The sequence below is a fragment of the Girardinichthys multiradiatus genome, chromosome 7, assembly GCF_021462225.1.
Source record: "Girardinichthys multiradiatus isolate DD_20200921_A chromosome 7, DD_fGirMul_XY1, whole genome shotgun sequence".
NCBI classification, from domain to species: Eukaryota; Metazoa; Chordata; class Actinopteri; order Cyprinodontiformes; family Goodeidae; genus Girardinichthys; species Girardinichthys multiradiatus.
The window spans coordinates 3,581,763-3,608,723 of NC_061800.1; the positions used below are offsets into that span (position 1 = coordinate 3,581,763).

At 41.8% G+C, this 26,961-nt stretch overlaps 1 protein-coding gene across 4 annotated transcripts in view; it reads right to left on the reverse strand.

Annotated features, from left to right (window-relative positions):
• Nucleotides 1–10,441: 10,441 nt before the first annotated feature.
• Nucleotides 10,442–26,961, reverse strand: part of LOC124871995 (trace amine-associated receptor 13c-like) — a 28,650-nt gene continuing 12,130 nt past the window's right edge. For 3 of the 4 annotated variants that reach the window (XM_047371648.1, XM_047371649.1, XM_047371650.1), the window contains 2 exons: nucleotides 18,538–18,667; nucleotides 10,442–12,114 (listed from right to left, as the gene is read on the reverse strand). In XM_047371648.1, the coding sequence (XP_047227604.1) occupies nucleotides 11,295–12,114; nucleotides 18,538–18,566 (849 nt within the window). In that variant the 5' untranslated portion in view covers nucleotides 18,567–18,667 and the 3' untranslated portion in view covers nucleotides 10,442–11,294. The remainder of the gene's footprint in view (nucleotides 12,115–18,537; nucleotides 18,668–26,961) is intronic. The other variant, XM_047371652.1, reaches the window with a different exon arrangement.

Here is a 26,961-nt window from a genome sequence, read left to right on the forward strand (position 1 = left end):
TTTATACCACATGGTAATATGTAGATCATCTGGTGTCATCTGATCTTATAGTTGAGTAATAACATTTCTTCCTTCTGTTAGTAAAGCTGTCCCTACGTCTAGGGGTGGCTTATTCAGAACATCCAGTTAATAGTGGTAATAAAGTGGTCCTACTCCTTTTTTAACATCAACACCCTGATGTGTATTGTCTGTAATCTCCTCTTCTCACTCCTCTCTGACCCCTGCGGTTTTTTGTCCTCTGCCTCTAAGTTTTTCTCTACCTCTGTTATTTTAATAATAACTTCTTCTTCTTGCTGAAAAAAGGTGTTGCCTATTTATTTATTTATTTATTTTTCCTTCATAACTTTTTCTGCATGGAGGGCATGATTTACATAGTCTTCTAGATTTGCTTTGGGGAACCCTATAAAATATCTCCTTACCCAGGTATTAATTGCATCCCTGCAACCAGCATGTAGTGCATTTTTTTCATTTTTTTTTTTTTTTAACTGCTGTTAATAAGCTCCTTGCTTATTGTAGACCACTATGTATTTTAAACACTTTTGTCAGTCTAATCCTATATTCTTCAAAAGGTTATTCCTCTTTTTGTTTCACTCTGGCTATTAAAAAGAGTAAAATATTTTCTAAGGTTACAAAGAAAAAACCCATGTCATGCCATGAACCTCTGTGACACGCTGTATCAACAGCCTTCAGCATCTCAAAACAATAATAATAAAAAATAAACACAAATAAAACATACACGAGGTACAGCCATAGTGGGGATGGATTTATTCACCAAAGGGACTCATTTTAGCCCATCTTATCCTGTCAAACCTCATCAGATCTTTGGTACAAAACAAAAACTTTCCACCTGCTCTTTTACTCCCTTTCTTCTGTCATGTTATTCCACTTTGCAAGTCTATCAAAAATTATTTCTTAGCCCTCTGACCTTTTCTGCTTTCCACAAAAACGTCCATTCTTGTCTCCTGCATCACATCTCTCTCTTTTTAGTTACTTTTAAGCAATAATCTACATCCTCATAACCTTCTTTGTCCATTTTTCTTAAATCACGTTTACTTTTAATGTACTTTTAATTATTGCATCCTATAGATCACCTAATTTGTTTAGAGTTTAAACGACGATCATAATGATATGTGGTTATCCATTTATCTAAATATTTTCATTTTAATATTTTCATTTGATCATGTGCTTCCATAAATTTCCAATATTTACATTATTATTAATTTTAGTGTATTTAAATCACCCTTTTCCCATTTTTTGATTTAAATTTGGTCCAGCATATATATACCTAGGGTATTCTAAATACTGGATTTTTCTCTTCAGTAGGGTGACAGAAAAATCTCCTTTTGTGGTAATTCTCACTTCAACTCTTTCGAGTGGAGAATTCTTGCCTTTGCTTCCACAAAAGTTAGTCACTTACAATCCTACTGTTTTTGGTATGAGGTAAAACCTAGTGGTTTAAATCCTCCATTTATTTCTCACATACACACATTTAAATGCAGATTTTACTTAGTATTTTTTTGTTGTTTAAAATACTTAAACGCAGACTCCGCCGTTCTGGAAACACGGAATTTTAGTATTACTTTCTTAATACTTAAGAGGACTCTGTCGTCCCCAATAACCTCGGAATTTTCAGTATTTTCACTAATACTTTAAGCAGAACTCCTGCGCACTGCTGTTACCTGTCAGTGCCTAGGTTCACAGGGTTTGTTTACTTTAAGCAATGACCCCCAGTCATTTGTCACACTTTTGTTTTAAATCCAGATTCAACTCACCACTTTGTCCTCTCTTCTCTCTCTCAGAGTTCCGTCAGCCGTCAGACTCCAGCGGGCGGGCCGAAATCCAGTCCCGGAAAGGGTCTGTGTGTCTTCCTGTTGAAAACAGCCGTGCGCACGGTCTTTTCCTGGAGTCTACCGACCCGCTGGAACCATCAGGCGTAGTTGGAATCTGGCTCTCGAAGGACCAAATTAATGTCAGGTTTAACCAACCTAACAATATTTATAACAACACAAAAAGAAAAGAGAGACAAAGTATTAGTTCCTTTTACTCGCTTTGCGAGGAGAGACGGTCAAGATTTGCTCAGTTACAGATCTCGCACCGCTCTGAAGCCTATCCGACCACTTCCTCTTTTTATTATCTTTCGGGGGTCCCTAGTTTACAAAAACATTGTTCTCTAAAGGATGGGGGAAAACAACAGCTGCATCGTAAACAGGTCATAAACAGCTTTATACATTAACAACACATTTCCACAGTCCCCTTCAACTGGTAGGGTCAGCTGTGACTTTTTGTCGAGTGTAATCAGCCTTCATCTTTATGACCTCCTTCATCTTTATGACCTCCTCAACTGGACTGCTTCCTTCTCTGCTAGTTCAGCTCCATTTATGATCTTTGCCTGCAGACAAACTCACACATCCTTTCTCACACATACATCATGAAAGGTTATATAATCAAATAGTTAAGTTAAAGAATAGGAGAAAATATAAGATAAATCTATATTCAATTATTCCAACAATATGATCTGAGGTAAATTAGGAGTTGTGAACTAGTGATTTTAAAATATGATTATTGTCCAAGCAGAAATAATACACTGACAGGTCTGGGAATATTTAGCCAATCCTCTCTTCAATCTGCAGAAAGTTAACATCATTGTTCAATGCAGCAGTACTCAACCTGTGGTTCCTGGACTCCTGAAGCCCGTAAGCCATAGACTTTGGGTACATAAAATTATAATACTTAATTAAAGGTAGACCGATTACCTATTATATCATATGTGATTCTGCATCTCTTGACATAGGCCCTGTCCATTTCTGCCTAACTAGATTTTTTGCTACGTTGCAGATTTCACACCGAACGCGGATTCTGCGAATTTCTCGCCTCATTTGTGTGCTTTTGCCCGCTTGACATTCCGCGTGAACTCCGCATTGGCATTTGGCAACAAGCGGCAATGCTTCGCCGCGTCATCAAATAGGAGGAGCTTCCATCTGCTGCTTGCTGGTTTCAACTGAACATGGTGGACATGGATTTCACGGATAATCACGGTGTTTTACCTGTGGAGAGCCAAAAAACGCCGCGGACGTCAATGTCCCTGGGTTCACCAAATTCTTCAGGGATGGGAACAGTTCGGAGATTACCACCACCTACTCCAGGAGCTGCGTCTGGACAGTCGATTTCAGCGGTACATCCGTCTATCCAGGACCCAGTTCGAAGATCTGCTGGGTCCTGGAGACGAATCGGCCTCCGGGACACCAACTACCGGCGACCGCAGTAGCCGGACACCGGACACTCAAGCTCCGCGGAGCCAGCGGCATCCAACCCACGGCCGATCCGAGTCAGGCACCCAGATTTTGGCTAGCTGCTCTCTGTTGCTCCCTCTTCTGATGCGCGGTGGTTCACTAGGGACCATCAATAAGTTTCCGAACCAAACAATCGTGGAAAATCTAAGTGCCTGAATTGGATCGACCGTGAGGTAGATGCCGCTAACTCCGCGGAGCTTGAACATCCAACTTCAAACTAACTTCACTGCGGTTTACCGGCACGGTATCCTCGCTGCTGAATGCCTGTCCATCTGTCTTCGGTGAGTAAATAAATCTCAACTCAATAAAAAAACCGCCGATTTTTAATGTCCACATCTCCTAAATATAAGATATTGGTGCCTAAACATAACCAGGCCAGGTCCTTTCTGTACTTGTCTCGGTAAAAGTAATTAGATCTGAGTCATACAACTCTGGCTTGCCGCACACCGCCACTATGATCTAGTCCTCCATCTTCACTGACAACCGCTTCTTTTCCGCTTTGGTCCTTCACCCTATGTCCCAGCCACATCCAGTCCCTGATTGGTTGACGCAACGCGAATTTAGGAAAAAGTTCAGATTTTTCAACTCGCTCTTGCTCTGCTCCCGCTTTGTTCCCGCTTCGCTTGGCGCGCCTTCCGCGCCACGCCCTCCGTGTCCTTTGCACCGCGCCGTGCCGCACCACTCCTAAATGCGCCTCTACATAGGGATAACATGTAAATAGGCCGCTCCTTTCGCAGAAACCGCGTACACTGAACGCGGATTCTGCGAATATTTCGCCTCATTTGTGTGCTTTTGTCCGCTTGACATTCCACGTGAACTCCGTGTTGGCATTTGGCAACAAGCGGCAACGCTTCGCCGCATCATCAAATAGGAGGAGCTTCCATCTGCTGCTTGCTGGTTTCAACTGAACATGGTGGACATGGATTACATGGATAATTACGGTGTTTTACCTGTGGAGAGCCGAAAAACGCAGCAGACATAAACATCCCTGGGTTCACCAGATTCTTCAGGGATGGGAACATTTCGGAGATTACCTCCACCTACTCCAGAGCTGCGTCTGGATGATGGTCGATTTCAGCGGTACTTCCTTCTATCCAGGAACCAGTTCGAAGATCTGCTGTCCTGCGTTGGGAGACGAATTGGCCTCCGGGACACCAACTACCGGCGATGTATCCCCGCTGCTGAACGCCTGTCCATCTGTCTTCGGTGAGTAAATAAATCTCAGCTCAGTAAAAAAAACAGCCGATTTTTTGATGTCCACATCTCCTAAATATAAGATATTTGTGCCTAAACATAACCAGGCCAGGTCCTTTCTGTACTTGTCTCGGTAAAAGTAATTAGTTGAATCATACAACTCTGGCTTGCCGCACACCGCCACTATGATTTTGTCTTCCATCTTCACTGACAACCGCTTCTTCTCTGGTACAGTCTTTCACCCTACGTCACAGCCACATCTGGTCCCTGATTGGTTGACGCGACGCGAATTTAGGAAAAAGTTCAGATTTTTTAAATCGTCCATCGCTCTCGCTCCTCTCCCACTTCGCTTGGCGCTCCTTCTGTGCCGCGTCCTCCGTGTCCTTCGCACCGCGCCGTGCCGCTCCGCTCCTGAACACGCCTCTACATAGGGATAACATGTAAATCGGCCGCTCCTTTTGCAGAAACCGCGTTCGGTAATTTTTTTTTGACATCATCACTTTCTGTGATTAAAACTGCCAATTCAGTTGCTTAAAAACTGATTTTCCCACACTTGTTCTAGTCTACACACCTGTGAATGTCCCTTTGTTGTGTTGAGGTAAAATAATTCCACCATATATAATAATACAGCTTCAACACCCCAGCCCGGATGTCGTGAGAAAGAACAGATGAAGAGCAGGAAATTAAGATGAACACAAGTTTAATTTGGTAAATGATAAGTTCAATAATTCCCAATGCATATTGAATGCAAAAAGAATGATACAAATAAAGATTACCTAAGGGCCCTTAGGGAGAGCTCGGGTGTCAGCAAAGCAAGGCTGTCTTAACCGAGTGATCTGTCTTACAATCAGTGTCAAAGCATTTTATACCCTTACTTCAAAGTTTGAGGTTTGTTTACGAAGCCACAGGCCACTTAATGGAGTTTTCTATGTTCCCGTGTCCCCACTATAAATTAGTTACTATATGGGAGTACTTTATTGCCTATATTATGACTAACAGCCAGCATTTACTGCTCACAGCTGCTGGGAACATCCTGACCTGGGATTAACCCTTTCTACAACCTGAAGCATGCTGTGACCTCTGACTTCTCCCTCTCAGGCTCACAATACATGTTATGTCTCTGTTTTATGGTTAAACATGCAAACTAAACTAATAGCATGAAAGCACATGATTTTAATTCTCAACAGTTGCCTCTCTTTGCCACTTATTAACCCAACACTTTTACAAATGAAAATCTATAAAATATGAATTTCATATTTTACAGACTATTTGTTCGTTCGTTCGTCGTCTTCCGCTTATCCAGGACCAGGTCGCGGGGGCAGCAGACTCAGCAGAGACGCCCAGACGTCCCTCTCTCCAGACACCTCCTCCAGTTCCTCCAGGGGGAGCCCAAGGCGTTCCCAGGCCAGCCGAGAGTCATAGTCCCTCCAGCGTGTCCTGGGCCGTCCCCTGGGCCTCCTCCCGGTGGGACGGCCTGGAACACCTCCCGAGGAAGGCGTCCAGGAGGCATCCGGTATAGATGCCCGAGCCACCTCAACTGGCTCCTCTCGATGTGGAGGAGCAGCGGCTCTATTCCGAGCCCCTCCCGGATGGCCGAGCTCCTCACCCTATCTCTAAGGGAGTGTCCGGCCACCCTACGGAGGAAGCTCATTTCAGCCGCTTGTATCCGTGATCTCGTTCTTTCGGTCATGACCCAAAGTTTATGGCCATAGGTGAGGGTAGGAACGTAGACCGACCAGTAAATTGAGAGCTTTGCTTTTCGGCTCAGCTCTCTCTTCACCACAATGGACCGGCACAGCGCCCCCATTACTGTGGCAGCCGCACCGATCCGTCTGTCGATCTCCCGCTCCATTCTTCCCTCACTCGTGAACAAGACCCCGAGATACTTAAACTCCTCCACTTGAGGCAGGAACTCCCCTCCAACCTGAAGAGGACAAGCCACCCTTTTCCGGTCGAGTACCATGGCCTCGGACTTGGAGGAGCCGATCCTCATCCCAGCCGCTTCACACTCGGCTGCGAACCGCCACAGCGCATGCTGTAGGTCTTGGCTAGAGGGGGCCAGCAGGACCACGTCATCCGCAAAAACAAGAGACGAAATCCACTGGTCCCCAAACCAGACCCCCTCCGGCCCTTGGCTGTGTCTAGAAATCCTGTCCATAAAAGTTATGAACAGGACCGGTGACAAAGGGCAGCCCTGCCGGAGTCCAACATGCACTGGGAACAGGTCCGACTTAGTGCCGGCAATGCGGACCAAACTCCTGCTCCGCTCGTACAGGGACCGAATGGCCCCTAATAAAGGGCCCTCGATTCCATACTCCTGGAGCACCCCCCACAGGGCATCACGAGGGACACAGTCGAATGCCTTCTCCAGGTCCACTAAACACATGTGAACCGGTTTGGCAAACTCCCATGAACCCTCGAGCACCTTGTAGAGGGTCCAGTGTTCCATGGCTGGGACGAAAACCACACTGCTCCTCCTGAAGCCGAGGTTCGACTATCGGTCGGACTCTCCTCTCCAATACCCTGGCATAGGCCTTACCAGGGAGGCTGAGGAGTGTGATCCCCCTGTAGTTGGAACACACCCTCCGGTCCCCCTTCTTATAAAGGGGGACCACCACCCCAGTCTGCCAGTCCAGAGGCACTGTCCCCGACCGCCACGCAATGTTGAAGAGGCATGTCAACCATGACAGCCCTACAACATCCAGAGACTTGAGGTACTCAGGGCGGATCTCATCCAACCCCGAAGCCTTGCCACCGCGGAGCTTTTTAACCACCTCAGTGACTTCAGCCTGGGTGATGAAAGAGTCCAACCCCGAGTCCCCAGCCTCTGTTTCCACCACGGAATGCGTGATGGCAGGATTGAGGAGATCCTCGAAGTACTCCTTCCACCGCCCGATAATGTCCTCAGTCGAGGTCAGCAGTCTCCCACCCCCACTATAAACAGTATTGGCGAAGCACTGCTTCCCCCTCCTGAGGCGCCGGACGGTTGGCCAGAATCGCTTCGAGGCCAACCGGTAGTCCTTCTCCATGGCCTCACCGAACTCCTCCCAGGCCCGAGTTTTTGCCTCTGCCACAGCCTGGGCAGCAGCACGCTTGGCCTCACGGTACCCGTCAGCCGCCTCAGGAGTCCCACAAGCCAACCACAGCTGATAGGACTCCTTCTTCAGCTTGACAGCATCCCTTACTGCCGGTGTCCACCACCGGGTTCTGGGATTGCCGCCGCGACAGGCACCGCAGACCTTACGGCCGCAGCTACGGGCAGCAGCATCGACAATAGATGCGGAGAACATGGTCCACTCGGACTCTATGTCTCCAACATCCCCCGGGATCTGGTTGAAGCTCTCCCGGAGGTGGGAGTTGAATACATCCCTGGCCGAGGGCTCTGCCAGGCATTCCCAGCAGACCCTCACTATGTGCTTGGGCCTGCCAAGTCTGTCCGGCTTTCTCCTCCAGCGGATCCAACTCACCACCAGGTGGTGATCAGTGGACAGCTCAGCCCCTCTCTTCACCCGAGTGTCCAAAACATGCGGCCGAAGGTCTGATGATACGACAACAAAGTCGATCATCGACCTCCTGCCTAGGGTGTCCTGGTGCCAAGTGCACTGATGGACACCCTTATGTTTGAACATGGTGTTCGTTATGGACAATCTGTGACTAGCACAGAAGTCCAAATAACAAAACAGCACTTGGATTCAGATCGGGGAGGCCATTCCTCCCAATCACACCTCTCCAGTGACAGCTGGAGAGGTGCTCTGGAAATCTCACCAGGGTTCGAACCCAGGACGGCTGTGTCGCAAACTGAAGCCTCTGTATATGGATTGCACGCTTAACCCCTACACCACCAATTATACACTATTGACTATAGAAAAATGGATTGATGTTAGATGTGCTAATTAAATAGGGTTTTGGTATAAATTGTGGTTTGGTTACAGGTGTTACAGTGTTACAGGAACAATGGCTCACCCAGAGCACTGTTCAAAAACTGCCACTGTTTTCAGTTTATTGTGTATGCTGCTATAGTTTTTATCATGGTGGAATTTCAAAAATGAATGACAAAAGACTGTTGAGTTGTTTGAAGGTATACCAATTATTGTCTAAGTTAGTTTCAAGACAAGTTAAGACTAGTTGATTCAAGATAATGCTTGGTTCTCAAACATAAATAACATCGAATGGTAATGTTGCATCACTTTATTGGCCATGGTTTTTAACTATCATTAATTCACTTATTCATATTGTATATAGTTGGTCTTCCTTATTCTTTCGTTTTGCTTCGTAGTTTAGTTGGATTGAGGCGACTGTGGCTCAGTAGGAAGAGTAGTCGTCTTGCAATCAGAAGGTTGTGGGTTTGATTCCAGCTTCCTCCTGCCATATGTCAATGTACCCCTGCGCAAGGCACTTAACCTCAAGTTGCCTACCGATCGGTTTATGAATGTGTGAGCGTTAGTGAGTGCGATTGGGTGAATGTGGCTCTAGTGTAAAGTGCTTTGAGCGGTCTGTATGACTGGAAAAGCGCTATAGAAATTCAGTCCATTAACCATTGTTCTAGTATAGTAAAGAGTTTGTTGATTGAAATATGTTTGACTTTAAAGTGACTCATTTTTTGTTAATAAATTCTTATAATTTAAGAAATTGTGTGAATTTATGACGAGTGTGCAGATTGTTGCAGTTCAGTAATGTCAGAGCTTGGCTCACCCCTTTCACCATTGTCCTAATACCCCAGCTTATTGTGCTGGTATTCACCGGACTCTTTTATTTAATAAAATATATAAATAATAATATTCAATAGTATATTCATAATAATAATCACAAGACATAGCAATTTTTTTTTTATTAATTTACTCTGTAACAAGTTAAACTTGACATGGAACCTGCTATTTTTCTGACTCACATGCAGAAACCAAGTTGGAAATTAATGTAAAAGGAGTATTTTTATTCTCAATAACTGACAGTCAGCAAATCTGTTGTGGGGCTTCAGCAATTGGGTTTGACTGGATTGTGGTAAGGTGAGAGGATGAAATTTGAGGTGGAGGTGGATTCTGGCGGCGGCATGAGGTGAAGTTAGTGGTCTCAAGAGAGGAGGAGAGGCATGTTGGAATATTTGAATAAAGATTTGTCTTATAGTTTCTTCCTATTCTTTATTTTAACCATTTAATCTTATAATCATTCAAGATGTGTGTGAGTAAAGAATGTGATGAGTTGTCTGCAGGCAAAGGTCATAAATGGTGCTGAGCTAGCAGAGAAGGAAGCAGTCCAGTTGAGGAGGTCATAAAGATGACCTCCTGGAAGCTGAAAGAGGACTGTGGAAATGTGTTGTTAATGGATAAAGCTGTTTATGACTTGTTTACGATGCAGCTGTTGTTTTCCCATCCTTTAGAGATTAATGTTTTTGTAAACTAGGGAGCCCCAAAAGATGATAAAAAGAGGAAGCGGTTGGATGGGTTTCAGAGCGGTTGGGAGACTTGTAACTGAACACATCTCTGACCGTTCTCCTCGTGCGAGTAAAATAACTAATACTTTGTCTCTCTCTATTCTTTTTGTGTTGTTATACGTATTGTTAGGTGGTTTAAACCTGACAAGGCAGATCTGTTGAATTCTAAGGGAGAGCGTCGGAGACTGGGCAGCCAGTGAGCAGAGGGGATGAAAGGGCAGCTTAAAGACGACCGTGGGTGTTGGCTGAGAAATAAGCTGTTTTTGAAAATTCTTCACAAGGAGGAATCCAGAGTTGGCATAAGGCTTAGTACGGAAGCAGCAAGCAGGCAGGTTAAGCATCAGGGATCGTCTCATTGCCCTTTATATCTCCCATAACCTGATAAGGGACTTGCCGTCAGGTGTGCAGCCAGCCCAACCAAGATCTTTTGTTCTAGGAGGGAGACACACTCACACACAACTCACACACACAGCATGGGCCTTTGCACAGCAAATCACTTTTACACAAAAATTCACACAAAACACTTAGCTCTATGTATATGTATATATTTCAACCTTACACTCAGATGTGTCAGTCATCGATATTCTCCAACCAAAAGTAATAACACACACTTTACTGAACAAAAGAAAGAAAAATAATAATAGTAAAATGTAATTGATGAGTAATGGACAACTGGAAAATAAGGAATAATCAAAGCTTTGGATCAAATAAGAATGTAAGGTACATTGATGAACATCAATACCAAAATTGCACTTTACTGTGAAATGATTATGTCAGACAGTATCAGACATTTATGGGCCAACTGAGTGATGACGAGGTTAGCTCAGAGCTATTCTGAACACCCATAGCAAAGATGGACTGGCTGGCTAGTTCCCTTGTCATCCACACAAAGGGGGAACCACATGTGGGAAGCAAGAGGGAAAGTATAAAAGGAAACAGTCTCCGAAGAATAAATAGCGCCCAAAGAATGGGACTGTTGTATTATCCCAAAATATCTTTAAACAGTAAAACAACCTACAAAAAAGCAAAAACATTTTATTTTACATTTTGGGGATAGTTGCATAATATATCAAAATGTGCTTTTATTTTTTGCCACCTGTTAGTGTGCATAGAATGAACTTGTTCTGCATGGTGGTGGGATTTTTGTTAAAATATTTGCTCAGTGCCAAACTTTAGCTTTTAGACTTGGCAGATGCAGTACAAATTCAGCTTAATGTCAGTCTGATGCACAAAAAGGCAACAAGCTTAGCTACTGTTTTATTATGTATTTAAATTACTTAAATGCAGAAGGGGAAATCATTCTTTTGATCTTTTGTATTTTTAAACTAGTAATCACGAGAAAGCAGTCAAAAGACTAATGCATTTTACACTTTAATCTCCGCTCAGTGTAGTCTTTTAATGTCACTGGAGCCTGGCTTTAGTATCTGAAGTGATAGAATGATCTTAATAGATTTTCTGAACCAGGGGTAGAGAAAGGCATAGATGACAGGGTTCAAACAGGAGTTAAAATGTGCCAACCAAATCTCAAAGGCTATGGATGAAGCATCCACTGATGTGTCCTCCCCCTCCAGAGTTGGGAAAAAGTACGGACAGAAACAAAACAAAAACACAACAACAACAATGCCAAGAGTTCTGGCTGCTTTCATCTCATTTTTCCTCACAGTTACAGAGTTGTGCTGGGCAGCTACCGCTGTAATTTGGGAACGCAACATTCGAGCCTGGGACAAAGCAACAACAAATACCCTGAAATACAGACCTATGATGAGAGAGATTGGCATGATGAAGGTGAAAATCATGTCAAATATCCCTGCAATGTTACTTATGACAACCACACACTCTCCATAGCAGGAGATAGACACTCCTGGTTTTACAATGTGATCATGTAAAAGAAGAAGCCTGTAAAAAACAGAGCCAATCCAGCAAAGACTCACACAGATCTGTGCTGTACTCTTTGTGACTTTGGTCGGGTAATGCAGAGGGTAGCAGATAGCTACATACCGGTCGAGTGAAATGAGAACCATATTTACAACAGAAGCAGAGGTAATGATGTAGTCTGCAATATAATAGAGTGTGCACAGAATATCACCAAGAAACCAACAGGCTTCTATATAGATGATTTCAACTGGCATCAGCAGGAGGCCCACAAGGAGGTCCGAGACAGCCAGAGAGAGAAGGAGGAGGTTGGTGGGCGTGTGGAGCTGCCTGTGGAGAGATGAAGACATTAAGATACAAACAGCCAACAAGGAGTCAGATCATTAGTTCTTTAAATAGAAAAGTGCAGTAAAAAAGATTACTGGCAACAACAAAGTCATGGTTAGAACATGAAGCTCAATATAACTCTATCACGTTCTTGTATTTACACAAAAAATTGGATTTTAGATCACTGTAAGTGCCTGAAATGGGAAATGGAGATGATGACTAGTAGGTTAAGAGCCACAGTGATGATGGAGATGGAAGAAAGCAGAACATAAATCAGCATAACTCTGGTGTGGGAGTGTATTGGCTTCCTGCAGGAGGAGTTTAGCTGTGGAACGCACAGATCTGTTCCCTCCACTGTTTCCATCATCAGACAGAAAAGCCTGCTAAGATCTGGTAACTCCAGACCAGCAACTCTTTTATCCCTAAACCTTAAGACCCCTCCTCCCTTTGAATTACCTGGGTAAACATTTTTTGTCCTTCATTCTTACTTTCTTTGTTTGTGCATCAATATTGAGACTATCTGTTTACCGTCCTTAGCAAAAGGACATTAACATTTTTAGATTTTGTCACATTACAGACAGAAATGCAATGTATTATATTTCAGAGATCAACAAAAAGTAGGACATAATTAAGTGGAAAGAAAATGATAGCAAGTTTTCAAAACAAAAATCTGAAAACTGACACAGATTTGTATTCAGCTTCACTGAGTCAATATTTTGAAGAACCATCTTTGACTGTGAAAAAGACTGAATCAATGCTTCAATTTCCAGATTTATATATAACAAATTTGAAAACAATGTGTGTTAATTCCTGATTCCTGATTAGTTTTCACATTTCTCGTTTCTGTAGCTTACAGTAAAAACATTTTAGACATGCTTGACATGTAGACTGGTGGTAATGTGGTTTCATTTGGTGATCCAGGATTGTGACTCCCCTGCACAACCTAAAGCTCCATCGTTGCCCTGAAGGAAAAAGCACCAGATCATGATGAAGCATCTTCAGCATTTTCAATATGTCACTCAAGTGACATGTTCTTGTTATGCCAGTAATGTATGAAGCCATGTGGAACCTCCAGATAAACGTTGGCATCAAAAACTTTGTTTGGGTGGTCTGGCTTTCTCTCACAGATGTCATCATATCATTATTGGACTACAGTCCACATCAGTGAGGGCCTCAATTTGTCTTGGCTGACACTCTGTTGGATTCTCCAACTCAGCAATGATGGAGCCCTTTTTGACCACCTGATGGCAAATGCATTTTTACCTTTGCCATCAAGGGCTCATGACAAAGTAAATACCAGGGAGAAATTAAAAACAAAGCCAGATTTATAGAGATTGCAACTTCTGATCAGCTGATGAACAGCTTGCTTGAGTTTGAATACAATTTTCAATAATTTGTGTACTTTGTTTTGTTTCTTCTTTTCTTTGTATTTTGAAGCTCTACCTATAGCCTAATTATTATCCGGCGGCACCAAATGTGAATAATTTCTTTCATGTCTAAAACTTGTGACCAGGATGGTAACAAACAATTTCCTTCCACTTTATACAAAGTGTCACTTTGTATTGGTTTGTCAAATAAAATACCAATAGAATAATCTGGAATTTGTGTTATTAATGTTAAATGTTCAAGCGGTATGAATACTCTAGCAAGACATTGACCTTATCATAACCATAATTGTAATCAAACATTAAATCCAAATAATAAGAACTGTGTAAACTTTAGACAGAATGCCGACGTTATATAATATTTTTTTCACCGGTTTTCCAGGCTCAACACTGTAAGACGCCGGGGTGATTCTGGGTATCAGTCTGTGCAGTCTGTAGCCCATAAGATTTAAATTGCCTTTTCAACAAACACTGGCGCTGTAGCGAAAGTCTGTTGATAAGACTTCTTCAGTTCCGGCTCTTGCTCCTCCCCAAAGCGATTGCTTACTGCAGTTTTAAAATAATTTTTAGCAGTAAGACTACAAAAACAGCGACGGGTCCCGGCATTTTTGATGTCACAGTTACGGCGCAGAAGTCCAAGTCGATGTACCACCCCTACTGTCATAATTCTCCAATTTTGCACACCTGTAACCTGCGCACTTGAACCCTTACGTGCACTTCTACAAAGTACACACCTCATAGAGGGGCATAGGGTGTAGTGTGGTTTCGTTGTCCAATGAGCTAACCCCTCCCTCTCCCTATGTCTAAAGGGATTGCTCAATCCAGCTCTCCATCCAATGGGTCCGGACTTCCCTAAACCTGAAAGGTCTTACTAAGCAGGTTTACTGAAAGTTCTGTTTAAGCTGGTGTCGGGAAATGACTCGCCTAGCCTCTGACAGCCTTCATACAAAAGTCTCGCCCTTCTTCAACTGGAGATCTGGACGACTGAGTAGCCTATCGCAGTCATCCACACTTTCAACAGTCACTTTTGTTCACGGCTGCTCATTCCCTAATTTTACAACTGGCTCTTGGTATATGGGCTAGGTTAATTTTAGTGGCTCGGCACGAGCCCCAAGGGCGCTGTTTTAACAAACTTTAACTTAACTTTGGCAACAAGACTTTTTTACCACAAATGAAAAACCAAAAATACGGTGACTCAAATAATTGAATGTCCACGATTTAATTAGAATTTTATATGCTTTCTTTAATTAGTAATGCTTTTGCAGGGGTCAGTAACAGCTGAAATTCGGCAACACAAAATAATTTCAATAATAGAATGAATCAATCAACTCAACCTGTCTTTCCCTGAAACTGCTGAAACTGGTAAGTTTGGAGAGGCTTTGAAGGAGGCTCATCCATGCACCTGATAGAGAAGATTCTTCTGGTAACAACGTGTAGTTTCTTCAAGGGAATACGACTCAATCTTCAGTTTTCTTCCTTTAGGTGGCAGGCACTGATGCTCCAGGCTTCGATGGTTAAACAAGATCTTTGTTGTTATATGTCTCTGAAGACAGTAGTTTCCAGAGGCTGAAGGGTTGAAGGAAACCCGGAGACATAAATGAGGTTGATCCAGGACTTCCAGAAGCCTGAAACTTAGAGCAATCAGCTGTTCACCGATCAAGGTCACTTCTGTTGTCTGGATAAAAAGGCTTTAGATGAAATCAGATTCTTAATCTTGAGGCACAGTCCTTCTAAGGCAAATGGGTTGATCCTCTTTTTAATGCAGTTGATCAGCTGGGCTGTGTCTCTGGTCCTCTGATTCATCTGTAGCCTCTCTCCGATCTTGTTCGCTGGTCTTCTGCGAGGAAACAACCAACTAGTTCCTCTATTCTTGCCCATTTTATAGAGCATTTCCACCAAACTCTTTGTGCTCATTGGCCAGTGGTTGTTGCCATGGCTGTCCCATTGGTCACCCGTGTCATAAGGTGATCTTCTATTTCTGGAATTTCCCGAGTCGTGTCCATGCCATCATCACCTCAGTCATGAGCTGTCTGCTGGCCTCTTCTTTGACCTGCGCCACTGCCTCAGTCATCAGCCTTGTGCTGTAAACTGCAGCTCTCACTTTCCCAATTCCTGAACATCTGCTCTATTCCTGTCTCACTCAACATTACACTTCCTCTTAAACAGAGGCTTTATTTCTTACATCGGTGCTGCTCACACTTTTAGTTACAGCGTTCACTTCATTTACAGTTTAAAACCGTTACTTCATTCTTTTTATTCATGCTTCACAAATGATTAACGTTATATCTCTTTCATATATAGCTGATTGAGAATGTCAACCCTTAATGTCTTTTATTTTAACTCTCAGTTCTTAACCACATTTCAATCATACATCTTTTAACTTGATAATCAAAGATAACTAATTTCATTTAATATGTGTGAAAGAATGTAAAATCATCATACATCATTTCTTTGGATACACTTGTTTATATTTTTGCAAAAGATAAGACAGATAATGGCAGGAAATATGTGGCTCCACACAGACCCCCAGTCTGTCAGTTCTAGAATATGAGAATATGCTTGTTTCACTCTCTACTGCTTCAACTGTGTATTTTAATAATTATTACACAAAAGGATATTTATTGTAGTTTTTATGGATTTAACTGTAGCAGTTTTGAATGTTGCATGGATTACATGAAAAGATCTCACCTTATTTTGACAGTGGGTATTGGGACAGGGCCATTGTATATAAGAATTGCATATTTTTGCTAGATTGTGACAGAGGGGAGTATTGGAAGGCACAACGTCTTCCTCCTTTTGCTGAGCCGAGCCATATGTGTAGTGCATTTTGGGAGAAGTGCTTGCTCATTTTCTATACTATGGTTATCTGTCATGATTTGAGGGTGTTTTTGGGTTTTTGATTGGGTTTTAGTTATTTTTATTTCCAGTTTACGTTTTGGATCTTGTTTCTGTTTATCGTTTTCCTGGCTGTGCTTTAGTTTCTTATTATTGTTTTCTAGTTCATGTTCTGTACGTTATGTTTTCCCATTAGTTTGTATTATTGGATTTCTGTTTTGCCCTAGTCAAATTTTGTTTTCCCTGCATCTGTCAACTTGCAATCCACTTCATTCGTTCCACCTGCATCATGTAATCAGTCTTCTCGTTTCGCCTGTACCACGGTCCATATATACAGGGGTTGGACAATGAAACTGAAACACCTGTCATTTTAGTGTGGGAGGTTGCATGGCTAAATTGGACCAGCCTGGTAGCCAGTCTTCATTGATTGCACATTGCACCAGTAAGAGCAGAGTGTGAAGGTTCAATTTGCAGGGTAAGAGCACCGTTTTGCTCAAAATATTGAAATGCACACAGCATTATGGGTGACATACCAGAGTTCAAAAGAGGACAAATTGTTGGTGCACATCTTGCTGGCGTATCTGTGACCAAGACAGCAAGTCTTTGTGATGCATCAAGAGCCAAGGTATCCAGGGTAATGTCAGCATACCACCAAGAAGGACGAAGCACATCCAACAGGATTAACTGTGGACGCAAAAGGAAGCTGTCTGAAAGGGATGTTCGGGTGCTAACCCGGATTGTATCCAAAAAACATAAAACCACGGCTGCCCAAATCACGGCAGAATTAAATGTGCACCTCAACTCTCCTGTTTCCACCAGAACTGTCCATCAGGAGCTCCACAGGGTCAATAGACACGGCCAGGTTGCTTTAGCCAAACCTTTGGTCAGTCATGCCAATGCCACACGTCGGTTTCAATGGAGCAAGGAGCGCAAATCTTGGGCTGTGTACAATGTGAAACATGTATTGTTCTCTGATGAGTCCACCTTTACTGTTTTCCCCACATCCGGGAGAGTTACGGTGTGGAGAAGCCCCAAAGAAGCGTACCACCCAGACTGTTGCATGCCCACAGTGAAGCATGGGGGTGGATCAGTGATGGTTTGGGCTGCCATATCATGGCATTCCCTTGGTCCAATACTTGTGCTAGATGGGCGCATCACTGCCAAGGACTACCGAACCATTCTTGAGGACCATGTGCATTCAATGGTTCAAACGTTCTATCCTGAAGGCAGTGCCGTGTATCAGGATGACAATGCACCAATACACACAGCAAGACTGGTGAAAGATTGGTTTGATGAACATGAAAGTGAAGTTGAACATCTCCCATGGCCTGCACAGTCACCAGATCTAAATATTATTGAGCCACTTTGGGGTGTTTTGGAGGAGCGAGTCAGGAAACGTTTTCCTCCATCAGTATCACGTAGTGACCTGGCCACTATCCTGCAAGAAGAATGGTTTAAAATCCCTCTGACCACTGTGCAGGACTTAAGACGAATTAATGCTGTATTGGCCGCAAAAGGAGGAAGGAGGCCCTACACCATACTAATAAATTATTGTGGTCTAAAACCAGGTGTTTCAGTGTCATTGTCCAACCCCTGTACACCATCATTCTGTTTACTCATCACGGAAACATCACGTCTTTTTGTTGTCATCCATGCCTGTACCTGTTTTGTTCCTGCTCCCTTTTGTGAGTAATTCGCCTTGCTTTAAAATAAATTGTTTTACTTAAGATGTCTAGGTTACCAAACCTGACATTATCAGAGTGTAATCAGATTAAGAATCAGAATGTATTGCCAAGTTTGTACAGAAAATGAATTCTGAGAAAAAAAGAAATCGGAGGAAAAAGCCCTGGCCATTATTTCATGACCTTAAACTAGTAGGACAGTGACAGGATGCAGGCCATTGATTTTGAGGGATTTTACCTAGCAGTGGCCTAGTCAAATTTTGATTAGGAATATTTATCTGCTGATGATTTTCTGCTGTTATCTGTACATACCAATAAAAGTTTAAACTTGACTTGAGATGATGCAATGCGTTTAATAATGCGATCTGCTCTTAATGCACACATGACCATGTTTTTGACAATGATGATAACAGGGATAATATTGAAAACTTTAGTGTACTTTAATTTTTCCTATCCACTTTCAAAAGAACTTCTGACTCCTAACATGAAAACAAACACATTGTATCATTAAGAGCTGCACTGGCCTCAAAACACCTTCAGGTGTGAAGCTCATTAGTTGGTCTTGTAGATTGAGGAAACTCTGTAGTGAAGGAAGTGTTCACACCTGTTGTCCTTAGTGTCAGCTGATGGCACTAAAATGGTCAAATGTGTTAACTGGAGGAGAAAACAATTCAGTGGATTAAAACATGATGCAACAATAACAAGTGTTTAACTTTTTTGTTACTTTCTTTTCTGTCAGACCTTTTAAACTTTTCTTATGCAACTTGAATACCTGAGACAGCTCTTGGTTCATATGCCTAATGCATATACAGAGAAACTAATTGGGGAAAAAACAACAGACATGCATTAAAACTGTGTGTTACATTCATGGCTGCTGCACATTGCTACCATAAACTTAGAGTAAGAGGCCTAAACAAACCTTCTCCAGCTATTCAGAAATACAGTCATTATTCCTACCAAACCATTTTAGCCTTTTAATGATGCATTTAATTCTTTCTTTTTTATTCGGTCCATGTTGATCTTACAAAATAAATTTTAAAAATAATTTAAGGAATATTTTTTAAAAATTGTAAGGATTGAAATGTGTTCAAAGATATGCATACAGGCTCAAGTATATACAGTGCTGCAAATCTTTCTTACAATGGAGTTCTCATATGATGATTTCATTTGTTAGGGGATAAAAGCTATTGAAACCAACATTTCCATATTTTAAAAGAAAACACACTCTAAACTTAATAACTGGTTGTACTGCCCTTGCCATTGTAGTGGCAAAATTGTCTCATGCTTTAGGTATGGAGAAGTAATTAATTAATTAATTAAAATGTTTTCATAACCTTCCTGAATCTCTTTTGAAATTTGTAGAGGAAGGGAGTGAACTGCCAGAGCAGTTTCAGTCCAAGACAGGAGTTGATGTAAAAGTACACTCTATTGTGTCTAACTAGGAAGTTCTTTTTGCTGAAGTTGTTTCTTATCTAACTTTGTAATGTAGCACTGAAGACTGCCTTCTGTGCGCATTCACTGAAAGGTGCTTTGTGCCTTTCAAATGCTGTGAGCCTGTGAAATAAATACCCTGAAGACTAGTCTTGGGAGAAATTGATTTATTCAAGCAATATCTCACTCTATTGATAACAGATTTCACCAGTAACAGTAGCATGAGTTGTCTGTGATAACTGGCAATGAATCTTTTGAATCTTGCTGCTTTACCCAAGGGTAAAGGCTGCATGGTGGCGCAGTTGGTAGCACTGTTGCCTTGCAGCAAGAAGGTCCTGGGGTTGATTCCCGGCCGGTGGTCTATCTACATTGAGTTTGCATGTTCTCCCTGTGCATGTGTGGGTTCTTACCAGGTACTCTGGCTTCCTCCCACAATCCAAAGACAGGCCTGTTAGGTTAATTGGTCTCTCTAAATTGCCCTTAGGCGTGTGCTTGGTTGTTTGTGTGTTGCCCAGTGATGGACTGGCAACCTATCCAGGGTGTACCCCACCTCTTGCCTGCTAGAGATAGGCACCAGCTCCCCCGTGACCTACCATGGAATAAGTGGTAGAAAATGACTGATGTTTAAGATTAAGGTCATGTATATGATGGAAGAATATTTTCCATCAATTACTATGAGGGACCAAAAATTACAAGATGAAAAATAAATATGTAAATAAATAAATACACATATAAATCTATAAATAAATAAATAAATAGATACACATATACATAAATAAATACACAAATAAATGTATAAATAAATAAATAAAAGAAATAAATACACATGTAAATATATAAATGCATAAATGAATAAATATAAAAATAAATAAATACACATATAAATGTATTTATTTATCTATTTTCTCCTTCTTGTGCATTTATACATTTATTTATACTTTTATTTATTTCTTCCTACATTTATTTCTGTATTTTTACATTTCCACATTTATTTATTTTTGCTTTTCTGTCTCCGTATATTAATGAGGTGGGTGGTTCTAACATTTGTCTTCAGCACCATTGGTTAGTATTGTGTGTATGATCCTGATCCTGCTACTACTGCCTAGACTCCGGTACCGTACCGAAGTTCTTTTGGTAGGCACGACGGAGGGTTCTCTTACAGCCATTGCCAATGATTTAAGGTCATTGGCAAATTATATTGAACAAAATCACTATCTCCATTTTCGTTTTGCACATGTCATGTTGGATTTCAATCAGCTCCAAGCTGAGATGGATATGGAGGTTGACTCCACTATATTGGACAGTCTGGAGGAAGTTGGTCGCCAACTTACTTCGGTGAAGTTAGAAAGATATTTACAGATTCGGCTTTTCCAGAACAATAACTCATCTACGGAACATTGCCTCTACAAAACCAACACCTCTCTGCAACCACAGCAAGGCAGACAGTGAGCATCAATCGTATTTTCCTCAAAACGAGCCTAACAACGTGCTGGAAGACATGCATTGGCCTCTATGCAGAGATCGCTGCTCCTCAAATGCGCACTGACCGTCTGCAAATTGCAACACCAGAAAAATCTGATGGAGAAATATTCAATAAAGTTGCCAAGGAGAGGTGTATTGTCATTAAAATCATTGTATGTGTATGTGATGTCATGTTGTTCACACTACATTTCTTGGATTGGAAATTAATACTTAAAAAATTGGAATTTCCCAAAGACTATAGCCTAAATAGCCAAATATTCAGTAACATATGCATAAAATGGTCAATAACTTCACTGTAGCATGTTGTAGTGCCAACAAACTCACACATAGAGCACCTCTTCTTGAATCTTTTGAATAAACATAACATTGCCTTTATTGATGCAGACTTGCTTATACTGACAATAACTCTGTATTACAACCAAATAATATGAAACTAACTTTTCCTTTACTGTTTGCAGTGTGTCACAACTTGAGATCAGACGCCATTACATGAGCACACAAAAAAGTCTTACAGCTTGTTCATGCAATATGACATAAAATAAAATCACAATGAATAATAAAAATCCCAATATTAAAGAAGGCCTCACAGCTGCACCCAAAATCCTGTTCAACTGAATACCATTTTCTGTCTTGTTTCTTGCTTTATGAGGGAGACTGCAGTGGGAATTGCGTGCAGGCTCCACATCACTCCAACTTGCTCACTGACAAAAGAAGAATTTAACTGGAATGACATATTTTAGTTCTAGTTAGCATTTTCAATTAAACTATGATTTTATGTATAGTAGCTTCATAATATATTAATAAATAAATTAACAATGTGTTATTTGTTATATTTTGAGGAGCAAACAAGCAGTAACAGATACAGTGCCTTGCGAAAGTACTTGGCCCCCTACAACTGGTCAACTCATAATGCAAGAAACAAGACAGAAAATGGTATTCAGTTGAACAGGATTTTGTGTTCAGCTGTGAGGGCTTCTTTAATATTGGGATTTTTATTATTCATTGTGATTTTATTTTATGTCATATTGCATGAACTTTTTTGTGTGCTCATGTAATGCCGTCCGATCTCAAGTTGTGACACACTGCAAACAGTAAAGGAAAAGTTTAATATTATTTGGTTGTAATACAGAGTTATTATCAGTATAAGCAAGTCTGCATCAATAAAGGCAATGTTATGTTTATTCAAAAGATTCAAGAAGATGTGCTCTATGTGTGCTATGAGTATGTTGGCACTACAACATGCTACAGTGAAGTTATTGACCATTTTATGCATATTTTACTGAATATTTGGCTATTTAGGCTATAGTCTTTGGGAAATTCAATTTGTTTTAAGTATTAATTTCCAATCCAAGAAATGTAGTATGAAAAACGTGACATCACATACACATACAATGATTTTTTTTTACAATACACCTCTCCTTGGCGACTTTATTGAATATTTCTCCATCAGATTTTTCTGGTGGAGACGGTCCCTGCGCATTTGAGAAGCAGCGATCTCTGCATAGAGGTCAATACAAGTCTCCCAGCGCGGTGTTAGGCCCGCTTTGAGGAAAATACTCACTGTCTGCATTGCTGTGGTTGCAGAGAGGTGTTGGTTTTGTAGAGGCAATGTTCCGCTGATAAGTTATTGATCCGGAAAAGCCGAATCTGTGAATATCTTTCTAACTTTACCGAAGTAAGTTGGCGACCAACTTCCTCCAGACTGCCCAATATAGTGGAGTCAACCTCCACATCCATCTCAGCTTGGAGCTGATTGAAATCCTCCATGACCTGTGCAAAACTAAAATGGAGGTAGTCATTTTGGTCAATATCATTTGCCAATAACCTTAAATCATTGGCAATGGCTGTAAGAGAACCCTCCGTCGTGCCTACAAAAAGAACTTCGGTACCAGAATTTAGGCAGTAGTAGCAGGATCGGGATCATACACACAATTCTAACCAATGGTGCTGAAGACAAATGTTAGAACCACCCACCTCATTAACATACGGAGACAGAAAAGCATAAATAAATAAATGTGGAAATACAGAAATAAATGTAGGAAGAAATAAATAAAAGTATAAATAAATAAATGTATGAATGAATGAATGTATAAATGAAAAAATTTATAAATAAATTCATAAATAAATTCATAAATGTATAAATGCACAAAAAGGAGAAAATAAATGAGTAAATAGATAAAAAAATAGATTTATGTGTATTTATTTACATTTATATTTATTCATTTATGCATTTATATATTTGTATGTGTATTTATTTCTTCTCATATTTATCTATTTATACATTTATATGTGTATTTATTTATGTATTTATTTATACATTTATATGTGTATTTATTTATTTATATGTGTATTTACTTATTTACTTATTTTATTTTTCATTTTGTGGTCCCTCATTAATTACAACCAAGATCAATCAAATTACCATCACTGGGTGCTGATGCTTATTTTCCTCTAAAACACTTTGTTTCATTCACCTCAGATATAACTAGACTCACATGTTCCAAAAGCCGTCACTTTTGGTAAGACAATTGAATATTTTTCCAAAAGTCTTGGTGATCATCAGCATGCTTTTGGGGAAAGTTGAAATAGGCCTTTTTGCTCAGCACTGATTTTGTTTTCTTGAAACTGACCCATGGAATCCATTTTGGGCCAGTGGCCTTATTAAGTGCATTAGATGTTGTCCTAGTGCTCTCCAGTTATTCAGGACCTCCACATTCCTCAAACAAGTAACAACTCTTTTCAATAAAAAAAGAAAGTCAAGAAAAATAATTATATGAAATAGCCTTAAAAGTTAAAACGTAAAGGAAGCAAAAGGTTGGCAGTCGAGTGGGTGGGGCGGTGGATTGTGCTTGGCCTGGAGTGGTTGGCCTGCCCGGCCTGGTTACCCAGCTGATGCATGTTTCCCTCTCATGAACTGATGGGGTGGGGCTGCTGGTGCTGGCCAGATGGTTGAGCGGGCTTGACAGTGTGCTCTGTGCTCAGCTGACTGTCGTGTCCGGGGGGGGGGGGGGTCGAATCGGGGTGGTGGATTAGAGGGTGGCGTGTAGACCCCTCTTTTGTACATGGGCCCCTCTCCGGATGAGGATGGGGGGTCGTTGGGGACTGGGGTCGGGGCGGGGGGTCAGGGTCCGGGCAGGGGTCGCTCAGGTTTAGGCACCAGCCCAGGCAAGCCCAGCCCAGGTTCAGGTGCTGGGACAGTCTGCCTGTGTCCAGCCCCGGAGGGAAGTGGACCACCTCCTGGGTCCGGGGGCTAGTTGTCCTTATGGGGTATCGGCACCTGGAACTGGGAGTATAGAGTATGTATGGGGAGTGTGAGTGAGTGTATGATGTCCATTGTTGTTTCTCTTTAAGTTGGGTGTGTGGATGTGAGTGTTTTTATATGTATGCATGAGGGTTGGAATGTGATTGTGACTGTGTGTTCCTGTTTTTTGTGTCAGGTTGGGTCTTGGACTGCTCCCTCTCCTGGATCAGTTTAGCCCCACCATCAAATGTGGGGCCTATTTCCTCCCTGTCACACTACCTGCCGGTGGTTGATGTCTCTCCCGCTGCTGTACTTGTGGTTCTCAGTGTCTGGGGCTAGGTGCTTTGGTGTGTGCCGGCTCACTCCGGCTGCTTGCTGGGACCTGAACCCCTGGGCTCTGTGTGCCTCTGCTTGGGTAGGAATATGTCCCGGGGTCTCGGGTCTCTGGGTCTGTGGCTGGATCTGCTCTGGTGTAGATGGCTGCCAGCGGGGCCTGTGGGCTTGTCGCTGCAGCTCCCTGGGGCTTCTGCACTGTGGCTGCTGGGTGGTTCCCCTAGGATTCTCCCCTGCTCCTCTCTGGGGGGGTTGCAGTAGTCCCAGCAATGGTTCTCGTGGGGTTCCTGTGCTACGGGGGGCCTTTGGATTGCTGTGGCTTGGATCTCCTCCTTATCTGTCCCAGGTCCACGGGTTAAAGGTCTGTGACTCCTCACACTCGCCATTGCATATTTTTATGGAGAAACCTTGTATACACAAGCTCGCTCACACTTAGACCCACAGGTGTTTAGATTCAGGTGTTAACAGATACAAAAATGTTCTATATTGAGCCGTATTTACCAATAAATACATCTTGCATTCATAAGTACTTTGCACCTTTTGGTAAATAAGCTGTTATTATGAATGTTTCTCCTAGTGTAGAAGCAAGCAGGGTGTTATCTTGCATTCTCTTCATCCTTCTTTCTCTCCTCCATTCTTTTCTCCTTCTCTCCCCTTTTCCTTTTTGCCAAACCTCTCTCTTTTCGTGCTTCTTATTTTTTTCCTTTTCATTTCTGTCTCTGTGTCCGTAACAATTGAAATAATCCCAAAGCAGTTTCTAATAAAGTTTATTTTATGAATATCAAGCAGAGCTTAAAGCGTTAGCTGTAATGCTCCCCTTGTGAAAGTAAATCTGTTGGGCTGTTTCTTGGCACTCAGACAACAATTCTAAACGCTACTCTGCTGGACAGGACATGGTTAAAAAAAACAAAAGTTACACACAGAGGACAGCACTAAAACAATGGGATTGGTTAACTTGATCTTAGGAGATCTCTTTTTAAGTACTTTCCAAGGTGCACCTCCATGCCCCAACAATCCAAGGTCTCTCTCAGGCAGTGATGCCAGGTGAGAAATTTAGGATTATTGTACTAGAGACATAAAATTATCGTATTTTGAGGGAAATTATCGTACACTCGTCATAACCAAAATAACAAGACTGTTGATGTGTTGAATAGCGTCTAACAGGCACTCGCAGCTTTGTGGCGTCAGTACGGAATAGATTTATCAACAGCTGCAGCCCCACAGTGCTTCTTCTTCTTTTCTGTTTTTCATTCCTCAACCATGGGCGGGCGCAGTGGACTATTCAGCCAATCATGGCCGTTGTTCTGAGGCCAACGCATTGACGTCACTCGTAGGTCACGTTTAGAAAAGCACGATTGGCTGTAATTTCCAGCATCTGTTTCCGAATCCGGACACAGATGCCTTCAGGGTTCACAAAAATCTCTGACAGACATTGGCGATAGGCTGATGACAACTGATTACAACCACACATTCACGGAATGGTCAAATTATCGTACATTTGGCCTTTTTTTTAGGAATATTGATCGTACATTGTACAGAGAGCAAAATTATCGTACAAATACGATAATTATAGTACACCTGGAAACACTGCTCTCAGGGCACCAGGGTTATTATATTTCACTAAATTGAACAAAATAATGAAAAAGGAAATTAAGAAAACATTTTCGTTAACCTGAATAAATAAAAATGGTAATTAAGAGGAAAAAAACTATAACTAACTGGAACTGTATTGTGCTTTTATAAAATTACCTAAAATGTACCAAAATTATAGATATTCTGTTCTTTGCCGTGTTTATCAATTTATTTGTAAGCAGCAGTTTACGTCAGCACAGTGTGGCACTTTATAAATTACATTTTTGCTCACCAAGCTATCCCACAAAATTATGACGACAGCAAAAGTTGGGAGAAAGCTGGAGAGATAAAAGCAAGTACCTTGTAGAAACAGGTGATATCGAGACCGGGTTAAACCGGGAAGTAAACAACCATAACTGAGTGCTTTCACCGCCAACCAGGCTGCTGACCAGTTAATACACAGGGACACTGAATGCGAGAGGATGCATTGGTAACGCCTGACTGTGGGAGCCTTTAAGTTAACTGGTTACTGTAAATTGTCCTTAGGCATGAGTATACTCATGAAAGGTTGTTTGTCCTGTGTGTTTCTGTGTTGGACCAACTTCCTGTCCAAGATGTACCCCACCTCTCGCTCAATGACCGCTGCAGTTAGGCAACTGCCTGCAACCCTGCAAGGGGTAAGCATGTATAAACAAAGCATGGATGTTTTAGGCTACAAGTAAACACAGTAAAGAAAAGTCACGATTTGTTAGTGCATTAAACTCTAAAACACAATCACTATGAGTGAACAAACACAACAAAATATGTTACACTAAGTCCTTTGGTCTGGACCAATAGTGAATTTATTTTTTTCATTTGGTGCGGTTTGTTTTCACATGGTACTTTTTGC